Source organism: Nomascus leucogenys, chromosome 12 (genome assembly GCF_006542625.1).
Source record: "Nomascus leucogenys isolate Asia chromosome 12, Asia_NLE_v1, whole genome shotgun sequence".
In the NCBI taxonomy this organism is placed as follows: domain Eukaryota; kingdom Metazoa; phylum Chordata; class Mammalia; order Primates; family Hylobatidae; genus Nomascus; species Nomascus leucogenys.
In genome coordinates, this window is record NC_044392.1 from 21,923,808 (window position 1) to 21,943,942 (window position 20,135).

The following is a 20,135-nucleotide window of genomic DNA, read 5'->3' on the forward strand; positions in this document are numbered from 1 at the left end:
GACTTGCTGGGACATCCTGGGACCATGAGGAGATGGCCCAGTGCAGCAAGGCCTGGAGAGGAGAAGGCTGTGGGGTCTACCCCAGTGAACAGCTTCTGCCTGGGGACCTGTGAGTGGTCTGCTCCAAGGCTTCTGCCATCCATCTCCTCGGCTGGCACTCACAGCCTGGGAGGAAGGAGACCAAGCCAGGCCGCTTGAGGCTGAGCCGCCCACCCACCACTGTTTCCTTTGCCCTGCGCCCTCCCCCTCCCGGGTGTCCCACTGCCTTCTCTCCACTTCGATCTCCTCTAGCCCTGCTTCGCTCACAGTCTTTCCACTGTCTAGATCCCCTTTCTTTCCATCTTAAAATCTGCTGCCTGCGTGAACCGCCCCAACATGTCCCCGAGGACAGGCTGTGAAGCTGCATGCCAGTCCCTTTATATTTGGAGTTTCTTGAAGTCAGTGTTTGCTTAGGAGATTTCATCTTGGGGGAAGAGAAGTGATGACCCCTCATCACCCTGCCTACCTACAGATTTACTGAGCCCCATCCTTCCGACAAGATGAACCTACCCCCAGGCCTTGCTTACATACAAAAATTGAACACATCTATTAAAAATAATTCAAACATGAATGGTTCCAGAGTTTCTTTCTGCTTGGAGTGATGAAAAATCTTTGGAGGCTGGGCTCAGTGGCTCATGCCTGTAATCCCAGGACTTTAGGAGGCCAAGGCGGAGGGATTGTTTGAGCTCAGGAGTTCGAAACTACCCTGGGCAACATGGTGAAACCCCATCTGTACAAAAAATACAAAAATTAGCCGGGCGTGGTGGTGCATGCCTATAGTCCCAGCTACTTGGGAGGCTGAGGTGGGAGGATCCCTTGAGCCTGGGAGGCAGAGGTTACAATGAGCTGAGATTGCACCACTGCACTCTAGCCTGGGTAACAAAGCCAGACCCTGTATCCTGTCTCAAGTAAACGAAGAAGAAAAAGAAAAATCTTTGGAAACATAATAGCGATGGTTTCACAACACTGTGAATGTTAATTAATTAGTTTATTTATTTTGAGATGGAGTCTTGCTCTGTCGCCTAGGCTGGAGTGCAGTGGCACAATCTCGGCTCACTGCAACCTCCGCCTCTCGGGTTCAAGTGACTCTTCTGCCTCAGCCTCCTGGGTAGCTGAGATTATAGGGCGCGTGCCACCACACCCAGCTAATTTTTGTATTTTTAGTAGAGAAGGGGTTTCACCATATTGGCCAGGCTGGTCTCGAACTACTACCGCTCCCGGACAACAAAAATATTTTTTAAAAATTCATGGGCCAGGCGTGGTGGCTCATGCCTGTAATCCTAGCAGTTTGGGAGGCCAAAGCGGGCGGATCATGAAGTCAGGAGTTCTAGACCAGCCTGGCCAACATGGTGAAACCCTGTCTCTGCTAAAAATACAAAAATTGGCCGGGCATGGTGGCGCACATCTGTAATCCCAGCTCCTCAGGAGGCTTAAGCAGGAGAATGGCTTGAACCTGGGAGGTGGAGGTCGCAGTGAGCCGAGATCACACTACTGCACTCCAGCCTGGGCAACAGAGCGAGACTCCATCTCAAAAAATTAAAAAACAAAACCAAAAAAAATTCATACAATATGAACGAACCTGTGCCAGCTGCCACTGTTTTTCACTCTAGCCTTCTGCCCTTGACCTTGTGGGGAGAAAATTGCTCAGCAGTTGGAGCATAGCAGGCCCTTTGCTTGTTGAAAGCCCCCAGAGAGGCTCAAAGGGAGCCAAGTCCCGGTTCCAGAGCAGGAAGTCATGGCATGTCCTGTCCTAAGACATGCAGGATGTGCTGGAGGCCGCTCTCCATTGACAAGGCATCCTTCAGGCTCAATGATCAGAGCAGATGCCTCCCTTGTCTTGCCCCTGCGGGAGAATACCCAGAATGCACTCGATTCTCAGGTGGGGTTTTGTATAATTGTACTTGGAAAAATTTCTTTTTGAAATGTAGACTGACAAAAACCAAAATAGCAAGAAGGCATGAATTGAAAAGCCTCATTTCTACCTCTGTGTCTTTTATTCCTTGCTTCCTCCCAATAGGAAACTATTTTTATTAGTTTTTGTGTGTGTGTCCTTCCAGTTTTTCTTTACTTCCATTTTATATTATAACTTGCATCTTTTGTAAAATTCTCAATTCTTAATTTTTCTCTTTTAGGTTCCTCCTATTCATTCTCACCAGCTCATGACTCCTCCTCTGATGGGGACATGAGAGGCCAGGCAGGGGTGGGAGGGAGGTAGAGTTAAGAGAAGGGTGGGAGAGCTGGTGGGAACCTGAGTATCCAGGGGCCTGGGGTTTGGAGTCTTCTAATCATTCTGGAGCCCTTTAATTTGAGGAAGGAGTTCAGAGGACTTGGATTTCAAAATGTCTCATTAGACCCAGAACAAACATCCTGTTGGGGGAGTGAGTGGTTCTTTGCTAGTTTTAGGAATAAGGATCTAATTCCCAATGCATGGAAAAACTCTAGGTCAAGGCAAAGCCCAGCCCAGGAGGGCGGTCCCTGCAGGGATGGGTGGGAGTGGATGGAGACCTGGCTTGTACCCAAGGCCTGCACCTGAGTCCCCAGCATGCTCACGTGCCTGCTGCCAGGGCCGGGGGAGCCACATAGTCTTCTGTCTACACCTGGATGGGAAGGCAACCTCACATGCCCAGTGCAATCTTGCCACCCAGCCTCTGGCCATCCACCCCTGTGGAGACCAGAACTGTCCTCTCCCCTGGGAGTTCAGGGCTGCCTTATCTATCAGCTGTGGCTGGGTTCCCTCTGTTGGTGTGGGGAGAGGCGGGAGTTATTGACAGGATAGAGGGGAAGTGGGAGGCCAAGCAGTTCCCTGGAGGCCTAGGGGAGGCTCCCTGCAGGGACTAGCCACCCCTGGCAAATGACATCTGGGACCGAGGCACCTGGGATTGTGGAGGGGGATTTTCTGCAGGGGTGGCTTCTGCCCTGCTTAGGGCACGGCCCTGGGTGGATGTCCATTTCCTAAGCTTCAGGAACAGTTCAGGGCTGCCCAACAAATGAGCTTAGAAGCAGAAATGTTATCCTTATGAATAATCCCAGGTGTCTTTATGCTGAATGTATTGGAACATGTTTGTTGGACAATAATTTCACAAATTTGGAGAAGGTTGAGCTTTTTATAGCCTGAATGGAGGTGCTTTAGAAGATCTTGCCTTTCAGGGACTAGGAACAAGAAGATGACCTCCTGGCTGAGCATGGTGGCTTTGGGAGGCCGAGGAGGGAGGATCACTCGAGGGTAGGAGTTCGAGACCAGCCTGGGCAACATAGTGAGACCGTGTCTCTACAAAAAATTAGCTGAGCATGGTGGCACGCGTCTGTAATACCAGCTACTAGGGAGGCTGAGGTGAGAGGATTGCTTGAGTCCAGGAGTTCAAGGTTACACTGAGCTATGATCACACCACTGCACGCCAGTCTGGAGGACAGAGTGAGACCCTGTCTCAATAAAATAAATAAAAATAAATTTTAAAAAGATGGCCTCCGGCCTTCCTCTCACCTTCCTCCCATCCCTCTCTCCAGGGCTCTGCCTGCCTGAGAATTCCTGCTTGGGGCCAGGCACAGTGTGGTTCATGCCTGTAATCCCAGCACTTTGGGAGGCCGAGGTGGGTGGATCACCTGAGGTCAGGAGTTTGAGGGGAGGGGCTGAGTGCAGGTGTGGGCATCGGTGCAGCAGGGAGAAGGGGAGAGCCCAGAGGGAACCTTCCTTCCTGATGCCTAAGTAGCCCCTGTGGGGGGCCCTGCTGCCTCCAGATTCGGTTCTGTCTGTGCATCCTACTGTAACAGCCAGAGAAATCTAACATTGCTGACTCCATCTTGCTTCTAACCTCATAAGCCAACTGCCTTTGCTCATCCCTACACACAGGCCAAGTTAACCATGAAAAGCGTTTTGATTACAGTTTAACGCTAGTACTAATGACTACCTCTCTTTTGAAACAGACTCCTGAGGAGATGAGGAAGTGTGCACACAAGTAACAGTGCTGTCTGAAAGACTTAGAGCAACAAGGTGGATCTGACAAGCAGTTGACCATGAACAAAGAAGTTTTGCAACCTCCTTGGACCCCTGATGACAGCCAGATGTCTGTGGCCTCCAGTCCCCTCCAGACCTTCACCCCCTGTGTGATCCCTCTTCCTCTAATATGAAAGGAGCCTAAAAAAATCTATCAATTTAACTTGGTTCCTGCTGGGCGCGGTGGCTCACACCTGTAACCCCATCACTTTGGGAGGCTTAGGCAGGAGGATCACGAGGTCAGGAGTTCAAGACCAGCCTGGCCAAGAGACCAGTCTGGCCAGTGTGGTGAAACCCCATCTCTACTAAAAATACAAAAATTAGCTGGGTGTGGTGGTGGGCACCTGTAATCTCAGCTACTCGGGAGGCCTAGGCAGGAGAATTGCTTGAACCCAGGAGGTGGAGGTTGCCGTGAGCTGAAGATTGTGCCAGTGCACTTCAGCCTGGGCGACAGAGCGAGACTCCGATTCAAAAAAAAAAAAGGTTCTTTAGGTCATTGGTCCTCCATCTTCTGAGTTGGAAGCTCCCCGAAATAAAGTCATCTTCCTTACCCCAACACCTTCTCTTAACTTACTGGCTGACATGTTGTGAGTGGTAGAGTTTGGACTTGGCTATACCGCTAATGATAGTGGCTACCACATGTGCCATTATCATTAATGTGAGGTGTCACATTGGGACCATAATGCCCACTGTATCCATTAAAATTAAGTGAGGTGTCAGCTCACTTAATTTTTTTTGAGATGGTGTCTCACTGTGTAGTCCAAGCTGGAGTGCAGTGGTGCAATCTCGGCTCATTGCAACCTCCGCCTCCGGGACTCAACTGATTCTCGGTGTCTCGGCCTCCCAAGTAGCTGGGACTACAGATGCCTGCCACCTTGTCCGGCTAATTTTTTGTGTTTTAGTAGAGACAGGAGTTCACCATGTTGCCGAAGGTGGTCTGGAACTTCTGAGCTCAGGCGATCTGCCCGCCTCTGGCTCCCAAAGTGCTGGGATTACAGGCGTGAGCCACCGCACCCAGCCAGCTCACTTAATTTTCCTGGAATACAGTGGGCATTATGATCCTAATTTTACAAGCGAGAAAACTGAGACACAGAGAAGTCCCCAAAGTTGCCTATAGTCACACAGTAAGTGGTAGAGTCAGGAGCCCAGCTGAAGTCTGCTTCCAAATCCCACCTTCTAACCGCCGCCCCTAGACTGCTGTGTCTGCTGGGGTGTTAGGTCACAGGAGAAAAGAGATATGGCTTTGTGACCCAGCAGCTCCTCCTTCACCTCCTCCTGCCATCCTCAGCACGAGCTGGCTGTGTGAGGGGTGCTGTGTGCGGGGCTGGAGGATGGAGCCATGTGCCACTCCCCCCGAGGCACGCTGTGAAGGTGCAAGCGGTGTGTTCTGAGAGGTTCTGCACTACTTGGTTCTCCACCCAGTGAGCTGACGGGCAGGCGAGGAAGGAAGGATGGCCGTTGGGAGGGGGAACCGGTGGAGAGAGGGGCCACCTGGGGAGGAGGGTGGAGGAGTAGCTTGAGTCAGACCGCAGGGGAAGTGCTGGCCGTCCTTGTCACTGTTCTTAAGAAAATGCCTCCGTCAGTGCCTGAGGTTCAAGGAGTGTGGGCCGTTTTCTTTCTGAGTTGTGAGCAAATCAAGCTGGGGGACTGCGGGGTATGCTGCCCTATCCCGGGAGTCCCAGCCTTAGGTAGTTTGGCGATCTCCTGTAAATAATCAATAGCCCCTGAACAGCACTTGTAAACTTGAGCGTAGAAAACTGGGTGAGATGTTTTTATGGTGAAAGAAGCTTCTCCTTGAAGTCCCCGCAGAAGCCCCAGGGGCAGAGTGACACGGACAGGTTTTGAGGACGTGGGCTGGATGATGCCATTATGGGGCTGTTGGAATCTGGGGTGCCAGAGCTGTTGGTTGGAATGCCCCCCGGTATGAGGGCAATGTGCCACTTAGACGACAGCCTCTGCCTCCCACTTTTTTGGGCCTGAACAGTGCAGAGGATGAAAACTTCTCACCCAGCTTTCTCCATTCAAGTTTACAAGTGCTGCTCAGGAGCCACTGGTTATTGCCAGGGGAAGATCACCAAACCACCTAAGGCCGAGACTCCCAGGATAGCACAGCATGAAGGAGAGTCAGAACTAGTTTCAGGCTTCAATACTGAATATGCTGCAGGCACGTTCGCCTTATTCTTCATAGCCCCCCCGGAGTCCCCCAGCTCGATTTGCTCACAACTCAGAAAGAAAACAGCCTACACTCCTTGAACTTCAGGCACTGATGGAGGCATTTGCCAAAGAACAGTGACAAGGATGGCCAGCACCTCTCCTGCATTCCTCAGTCTGACTCAAGCTGCTCTTCCACCCTCCTCCCCAGCTGGAGCTGAGGCTGAGGGCGGTTGAGGGCCACCAGGGAGAAGAGTTGGGTCAGGGCCGTGACCTGCCAGCAAGCATGAGGCCAAGCAGATGTGCCGGGTGAGAGGCTGGAGGCCGAGTCCAGGCTGGCTGCCCTGCGGTGGCAAAGGACATGGCTGGAGGTTGGGATGGGTGCAATGATAAGTGTGCCTCAGGGTCCGGTTTCTGCTCCCATAGGACAGCTGTGGTGACAGAGCTGTGGCCAACTGCTCCCTGGGCCGAGGGTGAAGGAAGCTGTGCTCCCACTGGTGCTAGGGAAGGCTGCTGCAGGGCTGGAGGCCTGGGTGCTGGACTGCTGGGGCAGGCTGCCTGCTGCACCCCCAAGCTGCAGTCAGGGCTCGCCCTGAGGCCCTGAGGTGGAGACAGAGCAGCTCTCTCGTACACACCCATGTGCACATGTGCACACACGAACACACACACACACCCCTACACACACACAAGATACTCTGACTTCACCCCCGAATTCTCCCTCCCACACGCAAAGCTAGTTCCCAGTTCTCCTGTCCCCCTCCATCCCTCTCCGCTTCTGTAGTCTCTGCTGGGCTGCACTGGGGATCTGGTCCCAATTCCCCTCTCTTCCCTTGCTGCCTCCGTAACAAAGGGCTGGCCATGTGACATGATCTCCTCAGGCTTCAGAGAAGTGATTTTACCCCGAGCTACACAGGCAGGAAGACCACCAACCTGGAAGGTGTGTGCAGGGTTGGGAAGAGGGGAAGGGCAGGTAGCAGGGGCCGAGGCCTGGGTTGCCCCACAGGGAAACTCACTATCCTCGGCAGGGCCCTTCAGCCACTTTCCCAACAAACAGCAAATCGCCGCCGATTGAACTGTGACTGAGGCAATGGGGGGCATGCCAGGCAACAAGGTGGAGGTTTGCTACTGTGGGAGCAGGGAGAGTGGGGAACACAGACGCTCTGGGTGTTGAAGAGGAGGCTTCACCCTTAAATCCACACCAACTGCCCCCTTCATTTCCCCCGGTGAAAAACGAAGGACTCTGTGGGACTTCTACTTCAAATCTCTCCTTTATTCTGACATCCACTTGGTTATGACTCCAAGTTATCAAAGATGCAAGACAAGAAGTCTATAGCAGGAGTGGTGAAGTGGAGGTGGAGAAAGACGGCGGAGAGGGCTGTGTTCCTGGCCCCTCCTTCTCTTCCAATTTAGGGCACCGTTTGAAAAGAGTACAAATAGTGTCCCTTAGCACAGACTAGACAGCAGAAAAGGACAGTGCAGTTGAGTGGGGGAAGCTTCCTTTTCCACAGGGTGGGGCCCTGCCCCTGCAGCGGGCAGGCAGGCAATCTCGAACCTGGTTGGAGACCGTGCCCTGAGCAGCGTGGGCTATGTGGGGAAGAGCTGGGGCCCACCATCTCTCCAACGCCCCAAACCCAGATTCTGATTTGTGGGGCTAGCAGGGCTTAGCTAGGAAAGCGGTAGGAGGGAGGGAATTGCAAAGGACGCTTGCACTCAGGGACTCCATTGATCAGAGGCAAGAAGCGGGTGATGGTTAACTGGGTCTTGATTTTTACAAAGGCAGGACATACGAATGATGTTATTTCTGGCAAGGAGGACATGGCTGCTGTGGTTGATTGGCTGTGGAATTCCAGGGGAGCAAGGCACTAGGAAGTGGGGAACGCTGCCAGGCCCAGCAGCTCATCAGGAGCTTGCACTTGGCCCAGTTAGGGCTGGCTGTGGGACGGGCTTGTTGAAGCTGCTGCCGTAAGCTGCCGCTCTGCACCAGGAGACAGATCCCATTACCCCACCTACAGCTGCTTCCTGGTACAAGAGAAGAGTTACCCTTTGAAGTGACTCCACAGGAGAGTCTGACAAGCATGTTTGCTTTTCACTGACAATTAAAATTGTTTTGCTGCTAATCTTGTTTTATTGTGGTCTTTCTTCCATCAGCAAGCATCCCTGCACACAAGATCAGAGTTGGGTAAATACATCCAGACCCTGCCAGGATTAGGGCAAGAGAGAGTGGTCTGGGCCGGCAGATCTTTTTCGGGAATTCTTACTTCTTCGAGCACTAAAGGGTCGTTAGTCTATCTGGGCAAGCCTCGTTTCCCTGGAGAAAATGGAGTCTCAGAGATTAGTGACTGGTCCTAGAGCTAATGAGTGACCAAAGTGTGACCAGAGCCCAGGTCTGCTTTTCAACCCAGGGCGCTTTGATTACAGATTATGTAAGGTGACAGGTGCCTTAATAGTGGCGCAAAAGATGTGCATTCCCCTCTTCCTCCCTCCCCGCTCCCTGCTCCCCCAGCGGCACCGTGACCTTCCTCAAATGCAGAATCAAGATTTCAGCAGGGGGGCCAGCCCTTTCCCTGCCCCACCCTCCTCGAATTTAGTGACTCAGGAGTGGGAAGGGAGTTAGCTATGCCCTTAGAAGGGGGCCAGCTTCTGCAGAGGCCACTGGAAAACTCATCAGGATTCTCACTCACAAAGCATAAGGCCACTGCCACATTCTAAGTGGGAAGTCGGGGTTCGAAATGAGGCTGGTGTGAGACACAATAAACGGCTCATCGCCGGGAAACGGGGGAGTAGGGCGGCCAAAGCAGGGCGGCGAGCGTGGAATCCCAAGGCTAAGTCACGTCCCTCCCATCCTCAGGACTGGGCTGTTGCTCTGGTGGGATGAATGAAGATCCTGCTCCACGGCGTCACGAGTGGATGCTCACGTAGAATGCCGGGCTCTGGGGGACTTGACGTGGTTTCAGCCGCTGCAGCATCGCCCCAAAGAGACTCCGTGCTCTTCCTGTTCACCAGCCCGCTGGCTGCCATGGGGATTGGTCACGTTAACCACCTTTCGTTCAAGCTTTTTGGGGATCAGACTTTTCCTTCTCGATGGTACATGGGAGACCTTTCCTCTGCAGCTCCTGAATGTACAAAGCCCCTGGTGCCTACCCGTGGTTACTGGTGTGTGTGTGTGTGTGTGTGTGTGTGTGTGTGTGTGTGTGTGTACACCTGGGAACGGTTATGCACACCCTCACAGGACTGCATCCACGCAAGCTACTCGGCGTGGTGGGCTGCGCCGAGAGACACTCAGCTGGTCTCTTTGCTAAGCTACCAGAAGTCGGCTAACAAAAATGAAAAAACTTCTCCAGCAGGGGGCGCTGGTTCCTAAGGCAGAGAAAGGATTTTGGGGAACACGAGGTTAGACACTTTCTGGTGCAGTCCCCACAAGCCGCCTTAGGCTTTAAAGTCAACTTGACGCGTTCCACGAGGAAGGGGGCAGGTGAGATGTGATACGTTCAGGAATCAACGTCCCTACGGGAGCAGCTACAGTGACAGCAGTAGCTATGGTAACCAACGCACAAAGCTGGGCTGTGAACTAGTTGTTGGATTCTTTTCAGCAAGCGCGTCCTGAAGCAGTGCCGTTGACGCCCCGCCCCTCGCTTCTGCAATGCTGGAATTGTAGCTCTCACTTCTCCCCTTGCCCTCTGTCCCCTTTTCCCAGGCACGGATGCTTCATCTCCCGAGGACCCTGGAGGCCTCCTGAGCCTTTGCTGAGCTTTCCCCGGTGCTCCTTTTTGCGGTCCAGCGAATCCAGGGGACTGGCGCACACTGCAAGGGGTTGTGGTGGTGCTGGGGCTGCCAGAGGAGTGTCCCAACGGAGAAACTGGCGAAGCTGCAGACTCGACCTAGAAGTCCCCCACCTCTGGGCCACAGAGTTGGAGCCAGGCCCTGTCCTGGTTCTCAATGCACTCAAAAGCTTAAATCCTAGTAAACCCTCCACTGCGGAGCGAGAAAAGCCAAAGAAACAGAGACAGCCCATGTGGGGCTGTTGGAGGGTCATCCATCACCCCCATGGCCCCCGCCAGGGCAGCAGTGTGGGTGTGTGTGCGGGTCGGGGTGGAAGGGTTTACACGTCTGTACTAATAGCCCTTGGATTGGTGAAGGCCTCACGCCCAGAGCCTGGCCAGGTCACCGGGTAACTCTGGGGTGCTGCCAGTTTGAGGGATGGGGGTCCTCCCTCTTTGTAGTATGTGGGAGCAAAGGAGAGCCTCTCGCCTCCACCCCCATTGGGCACCATGTCAGCCGTCCGTATGTAAAAGGGGGAGCCGTATGGGGAGCAGGTAGTGCAGTGGCTAGCGGCCACCCCGCAGGGCTGGCTGCAGGGCTCGCTGGTGAGAGGCGCCAGGCTGCCTCTGCCGTCCAGGGCTTGGGAGCTGCAGGCATTGCAGCTGGGGCCTCTGGGATGCGTGGGAAGGTCGTGCTCCCGCTCCTCCTCCTCGTCTGCATCCTCGGTTCCGCTCTTCTTGCAGCAGTAATACTGTGCGGAAAGGCAGAGGATGCCTGAGAGGGTGAACGCTTCCCCCGCCCCACGCATTTTTGAGTGTGCACAGGTGCCCCTGTCCCCTGCTCCATGGAGAACCTAGTGCCAGGCACTGAACCCCAGGGGCCTGCTCCACAAGTTTCTAATCCCAGCTTTGCAAGGCCAGTGCTGCTTTCCTTTTCCCCTCCCACCACTCCTCGCTCTCGTTGAGCGGGGCAGGGACACACACATCATATTGAGGACAGGGCTGGAGCTGCTGGCGGCAGCTTTCAGAGCCTCCCCAGAATGGTCCTCTTTCCACGCCCCTGAAATCTCAGAGGTGCAGGAGACGCAACCCAATGACCCCGTATCTTCCCAGCACACTTTCTGTGTGCTCTGAGTGGGCAGGCTGGGGGGCGCTTAGCTCCCTTCTGACCAGCCCCAACTCCCAGCCTCCTTGACTTACGCCTGCCACATTCCATGGCTTTGGGCTCTGTGGGCCCTGAAGTCGGCCTCCAGTTTCTGCCCCCATAATGAAAAAGAGGTTTGCTGGTGGCCTGGCAGCCTCTGGCTACGGGTCCCGAGGACTGACCTGGAGCCTGCAGTAGCACAGGATGGCAATGATGCAGAGGAGGATCACCGTAGCTAGGATTCCGCCAGTGATCACAACCGTTCCCGCTGTCATCCGCCCGGCGCCCCATCAAACTCTGCAAAGATGTGCGGAGGGCTGAGGACCAGCTGTGGTTGCAGCCCTGGGCTGGGCCGGGGGGGAGTCTTCCCTCGACTGCCTCGAGGCTGGGGCAGGGGGCCTGAGAGCAGCAGGTGCAGGGAGGGCCAGGCCCCAGGGGCTTCCTGAAGGCTGAGGATGACTGTGGCTCCAGACTGGGCCAGCCTAAGTGGGGGAAGTTGGGGGTGTTTGGTGGAGGGGCAGGTAACAGCTGCGGGAGGGAAGAGAGAAAGCTGAGTGCTAATTCTGCCCCTTGCTTCTATCCAGTTTCAAAAAGTTCTCACGATCTTTCCCCTTTGGTGCTCTTCTCGCCTTTCCTCTCCCCTCACACCCTTCTTAGTCCCTGCTTCTGTGTGGCTCCAGACGCAGAGGAACGGCTGCCGCTGATTGCGGAGCTCCTCCCTGTGTGGCATCATGCTAAGCACCCCCATGCATCTTACCACATCCTCGCGATAACCCTTGGGGGAAGTTATTAGCTATCCCTACCGCATGCATGCTGAACGGGGCTGAGAATAATTTGGCTGCGATTCCACCCAGCCCGTTCATCCCAAAGGCTGTGCTCTTGATCCCCACCTTCTTGGCACACACCCCAATGGTCCCTGAGCCTTTGGCACGGGGTTGGCGGGGAAAGGGCCAAATCTCAAAAACACCAGGTGGCTCTTCTCTGGCTCAAACCCGCACTTCTTTTAGGGGTATCTCTGTTCTCCTTCAAACCCTCCTGGAAAACAAAGGCAAGGCGAGCCCAGAGGGAGTGGTGTGTGGCATTCTGGGCCCTGGAAGGCTGTGGCCAAGCTGAGGAGACTGGTCCTGGCTTCTGAGGCTGAATGAACAGGACAGAGGCAAGCTCTGGGCATGAGGCTGTCATGGCTTCAGGCAGATTCTCCTTTTAGGTCAGTGAGTGGGGATTTCTGAGCCTCCCAGGTGCATTGGGACCAAGGGGACAGGAGGGTGGGGAATGGGAACTTGGCACCTCGGAGATGGAAAAATGACTACGATCACTTACATTCAGTAAAGGGAACGGTGACCTGCAAAACAACAGAAAGGACAGAGATGTTGGAATAAGAGAGTTACTCACTGAAAAAGGCCAGAAGGGCTAGATGATTCCCAGCCAACCCTCATTTTGCCTTCTTCACTGTGTGGCATATCATCAGTGAGCCCACAGACCCCAAAGTCCGGGTCTCCAGCTGCTAGTAGATAGACATTTCAGTGGGTGTCCCAGTGGTCATCTCAAACTCAGTTATGACAGGTTAAAGTCATCACCCTGCTCTTCCAATGGACTCCCCGCCTCCGACCTGTCTGTCTCTGTTGGTTGCTCTATCAGAGTTGCCCCGAAGGGCTTTGCAAGTTGTTTATTACTCAAAGGGCAAGTAGGGCTAGAACCCAACTGCACTGTGCTCACAAAGCTATGCACCCTGGCGTGTTCACTGGGTAAAAGGGGTACCTTTATCTCTTTACCCAAAGATACCACCTGTCCACCACTGTCCTCCTAGAGAGCTGCACCTGCCTGGCAGCGCGGCTCCAAATCCACTCCTGCTCTGTGGACTAGCAGCGTGGGCATCACCTGGGAGCGCCATTAGAAAGATAGCATCTCAGGCCCCCCACAGGCCTAATGAGTCAGAATTTGCATTTTAACAAGGTCTCAATTGAGTACGTTGCACATTAGAGTTTGACAAGCCCATGGGACGTTCCCGTAGCTGCCCAGAATTTAAACTCCTCAAACTCTTCTTTGCCTACCCCAGTCTTCTGTCCCCCACACCAGTGAAGACTCGTCACCTCTCAAGCTGCACTGGCACAATGGTTTCCTAACAAACCTTCCCAGTTTTGTCTCTGAGTACCCTTCCTGCCAACAGCTGTTAAGCCTTCCTTCATACCCCTGAGCCTTTCTGTGACTCTCATGCACCACATTGCCTGCAGGATACATTTATCTGCCCATAAACTTTTAGAGACAGCTTCAAAGGCATTGCCATCCCCCACGTTCCTGCACACTCACCCTATTTATCTTTCCCTCCTCACCTCCCTTTCTTCTGCCTACGTGATCCGCTGCCCCATCATGCAGTCCCACTGTTCTTTTTTTTGGAGACAAGAGTCTCACTCTGTCCCCCAGTCTGGAGTGCAGTGGCACAATCTTGGCCCACTGCAACCTCTGCCTGCTGGGTTCAAGTGATTCTCATGCCTCAGCCTCCCAAGTAGCTGGGATTACAGACATGCAACCCCACACCGGGCTAATTTTTGTATTTTCAGTAGAAACGGGGTTTCACCATGTTGGCCAGGCTGGTCTCAAACTCCTGACCACCCACCAAGGTGGGTGATCCACCTGCCTTGGCCTCCCAAAGTGCTGGGATTACAAGTGTGAGCCACAGTCCTACAGTTCTTAAGCAGTTTATTGCCTAGTGATGAAAAAATATGGCGCAAACCTTATGATACAGTGTGAGACTCGCAGCCACAGAATTGCAGACCAGAGCTGCGGAACCCAGAGTGGGGCAGCTACTGACTGGGGGGCGATGCTCCACTGCAGGTGTTGTATTGAGCTGAATCCTAAAAGCTGCGTGAAAGCTTATCCAGTAGACAAGGTGGGGAGGGCAGAATGAACAGTTCAGGGGTTTGAAGAAAACAGTTCCAGGAACTGCGGGGGATCTGGCGAGGCTGGGACAGGCCAGGGCAGGCATGCGGCTGGAGAGGCTGCAACCCGGGCAAGGAATCCAGATGAACTCTCCTGGAGACCCTGGGGGTTTCCTGAGGGGGCTTTTGACAGGGGAGCGTGTGGTCTTTCTTTTTCCGTCTATTTAAATCCTGCCCATCCTTCAAGGTTCTGAGAAGCCTCCCCTGATTGCCCCAGCCCCGAAGCTCTCTCACTTCTGGGCTCCTATTGCAATGCCCTTCATGGTTTGCTCTTCAAATCCCGCTTGGTGGGATGAGAGTCAACTTTTCATGTGGGAACATCTTGACTCCTCCACTATATTTTAAGTCCTCTGGGATCAGGGGTTGTGTCTTACCCGGTCTCCTATCCCCTGCAGCCTTATACACCATGCCTGACACATGCCGGGTACTTAATAAAAGCTCACTGTTTAGCTTGTCACAGCCCTGGCAGTTATGACTCTGACAGACCACCAGGGGGCAGCAAGCTGTCCCTCTCAGCTCAATCCCATCTGCAGACTTCAGCGTCACTGTTGGCAGACCACTTTGATTTTGCCCAGGTGCATGGTGGGCCATGCTTCAGGGGTTTCTTGGGGCATCTGGAGGCGGGGTCAGATGAATCTCAGCGTGGGGAAGGCTTAGGCACTTTCACTACAGCACCACTTCATCCCCCCACCACTTCCCTGCATATTCATCGCTGAGGGCTGCTTATGGACAGAGAGGTCTAGGAGTGACCTGAAGCTGGGGAGGCAGCAGTGATCCACCCCACAGACAGGCTTGGACTAGTGTTCCAGGATGTGCCCAGCCTGTTTTAGGAGACAGGGAATTATGGAGAAGCCATATAAGAACAGTGCCCTCCCTCCTCCCTGCCCCTGTGCTGGGCCACCCCTCTTTCAGGACCACACAGGCTGCGCACAGCAATGGCCTGGACATCGGGGGCATGGCACTGTGGGCAGAGCTGGGGTTCTCAAGGCCCAGGTTCGAGGATCACCTGTGCCACTGAGCAGCTACCCCATATTGGAAAATGACCTTCCTTCTCACTTGTAAAGCAAAGATGAACAAAACACTCAGCTCTCACATTCCTCTCACGTCTCCCTCGCCAGTAGGATTGTGAGGAATGGTAACCAAGGATCGCCTCTCTTCCTCTGAGTTCTCAAGCGTGACTGCGAGGAACGAGGGGGATGGGTGTGAGAGCTCTTTGTAAACTAGAAAAGACCCCACAAACATGGTTTTGGGGGGGCCTCGACATGTTGTGGCTGTTTAGGTCTGGCCTTAAAATCATAAGCCAGAAAGGGACATGTACAGGGTGTGAGATGAACTAATCAACTCTCAACCAGTTTCCCTGAAGGCCCAATACTAATGCAGAAAAATATTTTTTTGAGACAGGGTCTTGCTCTGTCGCCCAGGATGGAGTGCAGTGCTGCAATCTCGGCTCACTGTAGCCTCGACCTCCAGGGCCCACGCGATCCTCCCACCTCAGCCTCCCAAGTAGCTGGGACCAAAGGCGCGTGCTACCACGCCCGGCTAATTTCTGTACTAATGGTACAGTTTAGCATTTAAATTCCCATATTCAGTGGCTCTCTACGATTTCAGGAGGGCTCATTGTCTCTTTGTAACTAGATGCAAATGCTGGCAATAACTCCTTACACCCAAACAGCAGCCTACAGTTTACAAAGTGCTCCATTTATGCTCTCTTATGGCGGGCGGGCTCTGAGATGGCTCAAGTGGTCACTGCCTCCTGGCAGTTATGCCCTTGTGTACTCCCCTCCCCTGAGTATGGGTGTGGCCTGTGACTTGCTTTAACCAATAGAAAACAGCATGGGTAATGGGATGTCACTTCTGTGAATAGACTATATAAGATTCAGACTATTCTCTTGCTAGCCATTCTCTCTGATAGTTTTGATACTGAAAGTTGCCATGTTGGGGAAGAAACCGAGGGTGGCCTCTGGCCAATTCCTGGCTGGGGACTGAGGCCCTCAATCCAGCCTCCCAAAAGGAACTGAACAGCCACATACATGAGAGATGAAGTGGATCCTTCTCCAGTTGACCTTTGGGATGAATTGACAACCCCAGCTGAGACCTTGAGGCAGCGGGTCAACCAGCCACATCTGGACTCCTGACCCACAGAAACTGAGAATCACTGTGTGTTGTTTTAAGCTGCTGAGTTTGTGGTAGTTTGTGATGCAGCAAAAGATAACGAATACATTCTTGAATCTCACAAAAGCCCCAGCAATGCTGGAGGAGAAGCGAGACCATTAAGTCATTTGCCTAAAGTCATAGCATAACAAGTGTCTGAGTCAGGGTCCACACGCCACTGCTGTGGAGTTTCTAACACACCAGCTGCCTACTGAGGTGTCCTGAGGACAGGACAAAGAGGTCCCTATGTTCCCACCTAGGTCTCAGCAGGTCTGGGGCAGAATGACTCAGTGGTGGCCAAGTCAGGGAATGGGGGTAGCCAAAGAGGACAAGCCTGCTACCCACTAAAGAATACTAAGGGCCTTCCCTCTGTGACCAGGACTTGCTGAAGCTCCTTCCCCACTGGTGGCCCAGACACCCTCTCCCAGGGGAAAAGGGAGTGGCCCATGCCTTACACTTACGTGAAACAGCTGGAGCAGCGGTGACTCAGTCACACGGGCTACCCCTGAGCAGGCAGCAGTTGGGGGTGCATCATGGCCAAGGGCATCAGTCCCTGCCAGAGAAGAGAAGGGAAGGCCCATGAGAGCTGGACAGGGAGGCTGAGGACAGACAGGCTCCTGCTGGCCCCCAGTTGTGACCCCACGCCTCTAGAGTGGAAGTCTCTCCAGGGGTTTGCTTCTTGAGGTAAACCCCCACAGCTGCCTTGGTTTCCGAGGCTCCAGCCTAAGAACCCAAGAACAGACCTGTAAGGTTACACCTATTCCAGCTTTGTCTCCTTCCCTCTGTGCTGCTGCTGAAAGCCTGTGCCCAGGGCAGTGGCAGGATGCTGGGCACGTGTCTGGGAGGTGACAGTGAGTGGGGCAGGGTGTTCGGCTGGCTTTCTCCTGCTCCACTGGAGGATTTGGATCCGTGCCCAGTGGATGCGTCCTTGTTGCCTGCATGACTGACCCTGCTCTTAACATACCACTTTCCCAGCCCCTTCCCCACCGTTTCCCGGGCCTATTTTTCCCAGTGCCCGGGCTGCACGCTTCCTTCCCCTACTCCAATACCCTGACTTCTATCAGGCCAAAGATGGCGACTGGACAGCCAGATGGGCAAGTTCAGGCTGCTGTGCTGATGGTGGAAGGGGAGGCAGGGTCCTCCCGAGACATCCAGGAATCCAGGGTAGGCTAATTTTTGGGGGTTTCTTTACATTCTTTCATTTGTTTATTCATTTAACCAATCAATCTAACCCAGGACAGTGTTGATTGATCTTTTTTTTTTTTTTTTTTTTTGAGACAGAGTCTTGCTCTGTCACTCAGGGTGGAGTACCACTGCAACCTCGGCCTCCCGGGTTCAAGCTATTCTCCTGCCTCAGCCTCCTAAGTAGCTGGTACTACAGGCACGTGCCACCATGCCCAGCTATTTTGTGTTTTTAGTAGAGATGGGGTTTCACCACGTTGGCCAGGCTGGTCTCAAACTCTTAACCTTAAATCATCCTCCCGCCTTGGCCTCCCAAAGTGCTGGGATTACAGGCTTGAGCCACCGCGCCCGGCCAGGGCAGTGTTGATCTTTAAATAACCACTCAACATTATTCGGAAGAGTCTGGACCCTACACTGAGAGAAGGAGGGAGAGGAGGGATGCCCTGTGGGGCGATGCTCAGCCCCGGCTCAGAGGAGGAAAGGCCCCCCTGGGTGAGGGACGTTCGTATTGGGGAGGAAACCCAGCCACTAACCACATCCACAGAGCCACCTTCCAAGGGGACAGGGCGAACCACCTCCAGGTTCTCACCCTCGGCCAGAAGCTGGAGGTCAAAGGACAGACATTAGCATGATGCTTCACGGAATGGGGCTGTCTGAGCCCAGCAGCTCTCGGGGGCAGAGCCCTGGGGAAAGCTGAGAAGGAGGCAGAGTGATTGCGTGACACAGCAGCCCTGTCCCCGTATCACCTCCCTCCTAGATCTCGGCCTTCCTACACTCTCCCAGCTCCTGCCTTGGACATTCTGGGCACTTAGGCTTTCTTTTCTCCAAGATGTTCTCACTCACATTAACCTGTGACGTAGAGTTTAACGTGACTGGGTATCACAGTGGGGCTCTTCCTGCACGAGTTCTGACAGGGCAAAGGATAGAAATCAGAAGGCGAAAGTGAGCCTGGGGCAGGGCCCTCTGCCCCTGGCTGTGCACAGACTGTACAATGGGAATGTAAGAACATCCGTCTCAGGATCCGCGGATGCTTTCACCCACTTTATAAAATACGGATAGGACCATAAATTGGTGAAGGTTTGCTGAGGAGATTTCCATGGTGAGAGGTGTTGCTGAGCTATGTATCCCACGAGAGGAGAGCTCTGGGGCTGGCTGTCTTGAGTCAATATTGTGTAAGTGTCAACAGGGAGAAGACCTGAACTGAAGAGGCTGCAGGCGGCCTCCAGATGCCCAGAGGTTGAGCAAGGGGTTGCAAAAGACTCCTGGAAGAGAGATGCAGTGCTTGAGTGGGTGAAGGGAACTTCGGAAGAGAGGGGTCCAGCCCAGCAGGGAACCCCAGGAGGGCCCACAAAAACATTTCCAAAAGCAAGAGCCAGTTTTAAGTTTCTCCAAGCTCTCTAACCAGTAAGAACCCCGAATTTCAATCCTGGCCAGTGGTAAAACAGCAGCTCCTGGGCGGGTGGTAGGGAAGAGAGAACAGGGCGGCGTAGCAGCAGAGGGACGTGTGGGGCCCACCTCAGGTGCTTCCAGCTTGAGCGGAGAGAAACTGGAAGAAAGGAGAAAAACAATGCGGTCAGAGTGTTTCATTACTCATGATTATTAGGCATTTTTTTTTTTTTTTGAGATGGAGTTTCGGGAGTTTTGCTCTGTTGCCCAGGCTGGAGTGAAGTGGCACAATCTCGGCTCACTGCAACCTCCGCCCCCCCAGGTTAAAGCGATTCATGCTGGCTTTAAGGCAGGATGCCTCAGCCTCTCAAGTAGCTCAGATTATAGGCGCCCACCACCACCCCCGGCTAATTTTTGTATTTTTAGTAGAAATGGGGTTTCACCATATTGTCCAGGCTGGTCTCAAACTCCTGACCTCAGATGATCCACCTGCCTCGGCCTCCCAAAGTGCTAGGATTACAGGCGTGAGCTACCATGCCTGGCCTGTGATGCATTCTAATGGCTGAGTGGACTGCATCTATAACCTACAGTAACTATAAGGCTATCACTGAAGACTGGATGAAAAAGAAATGGGAATGGGCCAAGTTTTTTTTCTAGGGGCAGGGGAAGATTTCTCCCACTGAATATATTTTAAAGTAAAGGGACATTTGAAGAAAAAAAATTAAAGTTGCTTTTTGAGCATAAATCATGCGAAGTGCTTGTTACTTATAGAAAAAGGATTCATGGAAATGCAAGGACTCCCGTGTCTTTTAAAACACTTTTCTTTTAGGTTTGGGGATACAAGTGCAGGTTTGTCACACAGGTAAACTCACGTCATGCATTTATGCAGCCAAAAAACACATGAAAAAATGCTCATCATCACTGGCCATCAGAGAAATGCAAATCAAAACCACAATGAGATACCATCTCACACCAGTTAGAATGGCCATCATTAAAAAGTCAGGAAACAGCAGGTGCTGGAGAGGATGTGGAGAAATAGGAACACTTTTACACTGTTGGTGGGACTGTAAACTAGTTCAACCATTGTGGAAGTCAGTGTGGCAATTCCTCAGGGATCTAGAACTAGAAATACCATTTGACCCAGCCATCCCATTACTGGGTATATACACAAAGGACTATAAATCATGCTGCTATAAAGACACATGCACACATATGTTTATTATGGCACTATTCACAATAGCAAAGACTTGGAACCAACCCAAATGTCCAACAAAGATATACTGGATTAAGAAAATGTGGCACATATACACCATGGAATACTATGCAGCCATAAAAATGATGAGTTCATGTCCTTTGTAGGGATATGGATGAAACTGGAAACCATCATTCTCAGCAAA

The 20,135-nt window shown here is 53.0% G+C and overlaps 1 protein-coding gene across 4 annotated transcripts in view; it reads right to left on the minus strand.

Moving 5' to 3' along the window:
- Nucleotides 1-7,642: 7,642 nt before the first annotated feature.
- Nucleotides 7,643-20,135, minus strand: part of FAM163A (family with sequence similarity 163 member A) — a 72,453-nt gene continuing 59,960 nt past the window's right edge. Inside the window, exons 2-6 of one of the 4 annotated variants that reach the window (XM_012511033.2) lie at nucleotides 18,755-18,898; nucleotides 16,632-16,723; nucleotides 12,404-12,425; nucleotides 11,266-11,380; nucleotides 7,643-10,691 (exon numbers count right to left, since the gene is read on the minus strand). In XM_012511033.2, coding sequence (XP_012366487.2) covers nucleotides 10,281-10,691; nucleotides 11,266-11,358 — 504 coding nt within the window. In that variant the 5' untranslated portion in view covers nucleotides 11,359-11,380; nucleotides 12,404-12,425; nucleotides 16,632-16,723; nucleotides 18,755-18,898 and the 3' untranslated portion in view covers nucleotides 7,643-10,280. Of the gene's footprint in view, nucleotides 10,692-11,265; nucleotides 11,566-12,403; nucleotides 12,426-16,631; nucleotides 16,724-18,754; nucleotides 18,899-20,135 lie in introns of all 4 variants that reach the window. The other 3 variants (XM_012511034.2, XM_012511036.2, XM_003258961.2) reach the window with 3 other exon arrangements.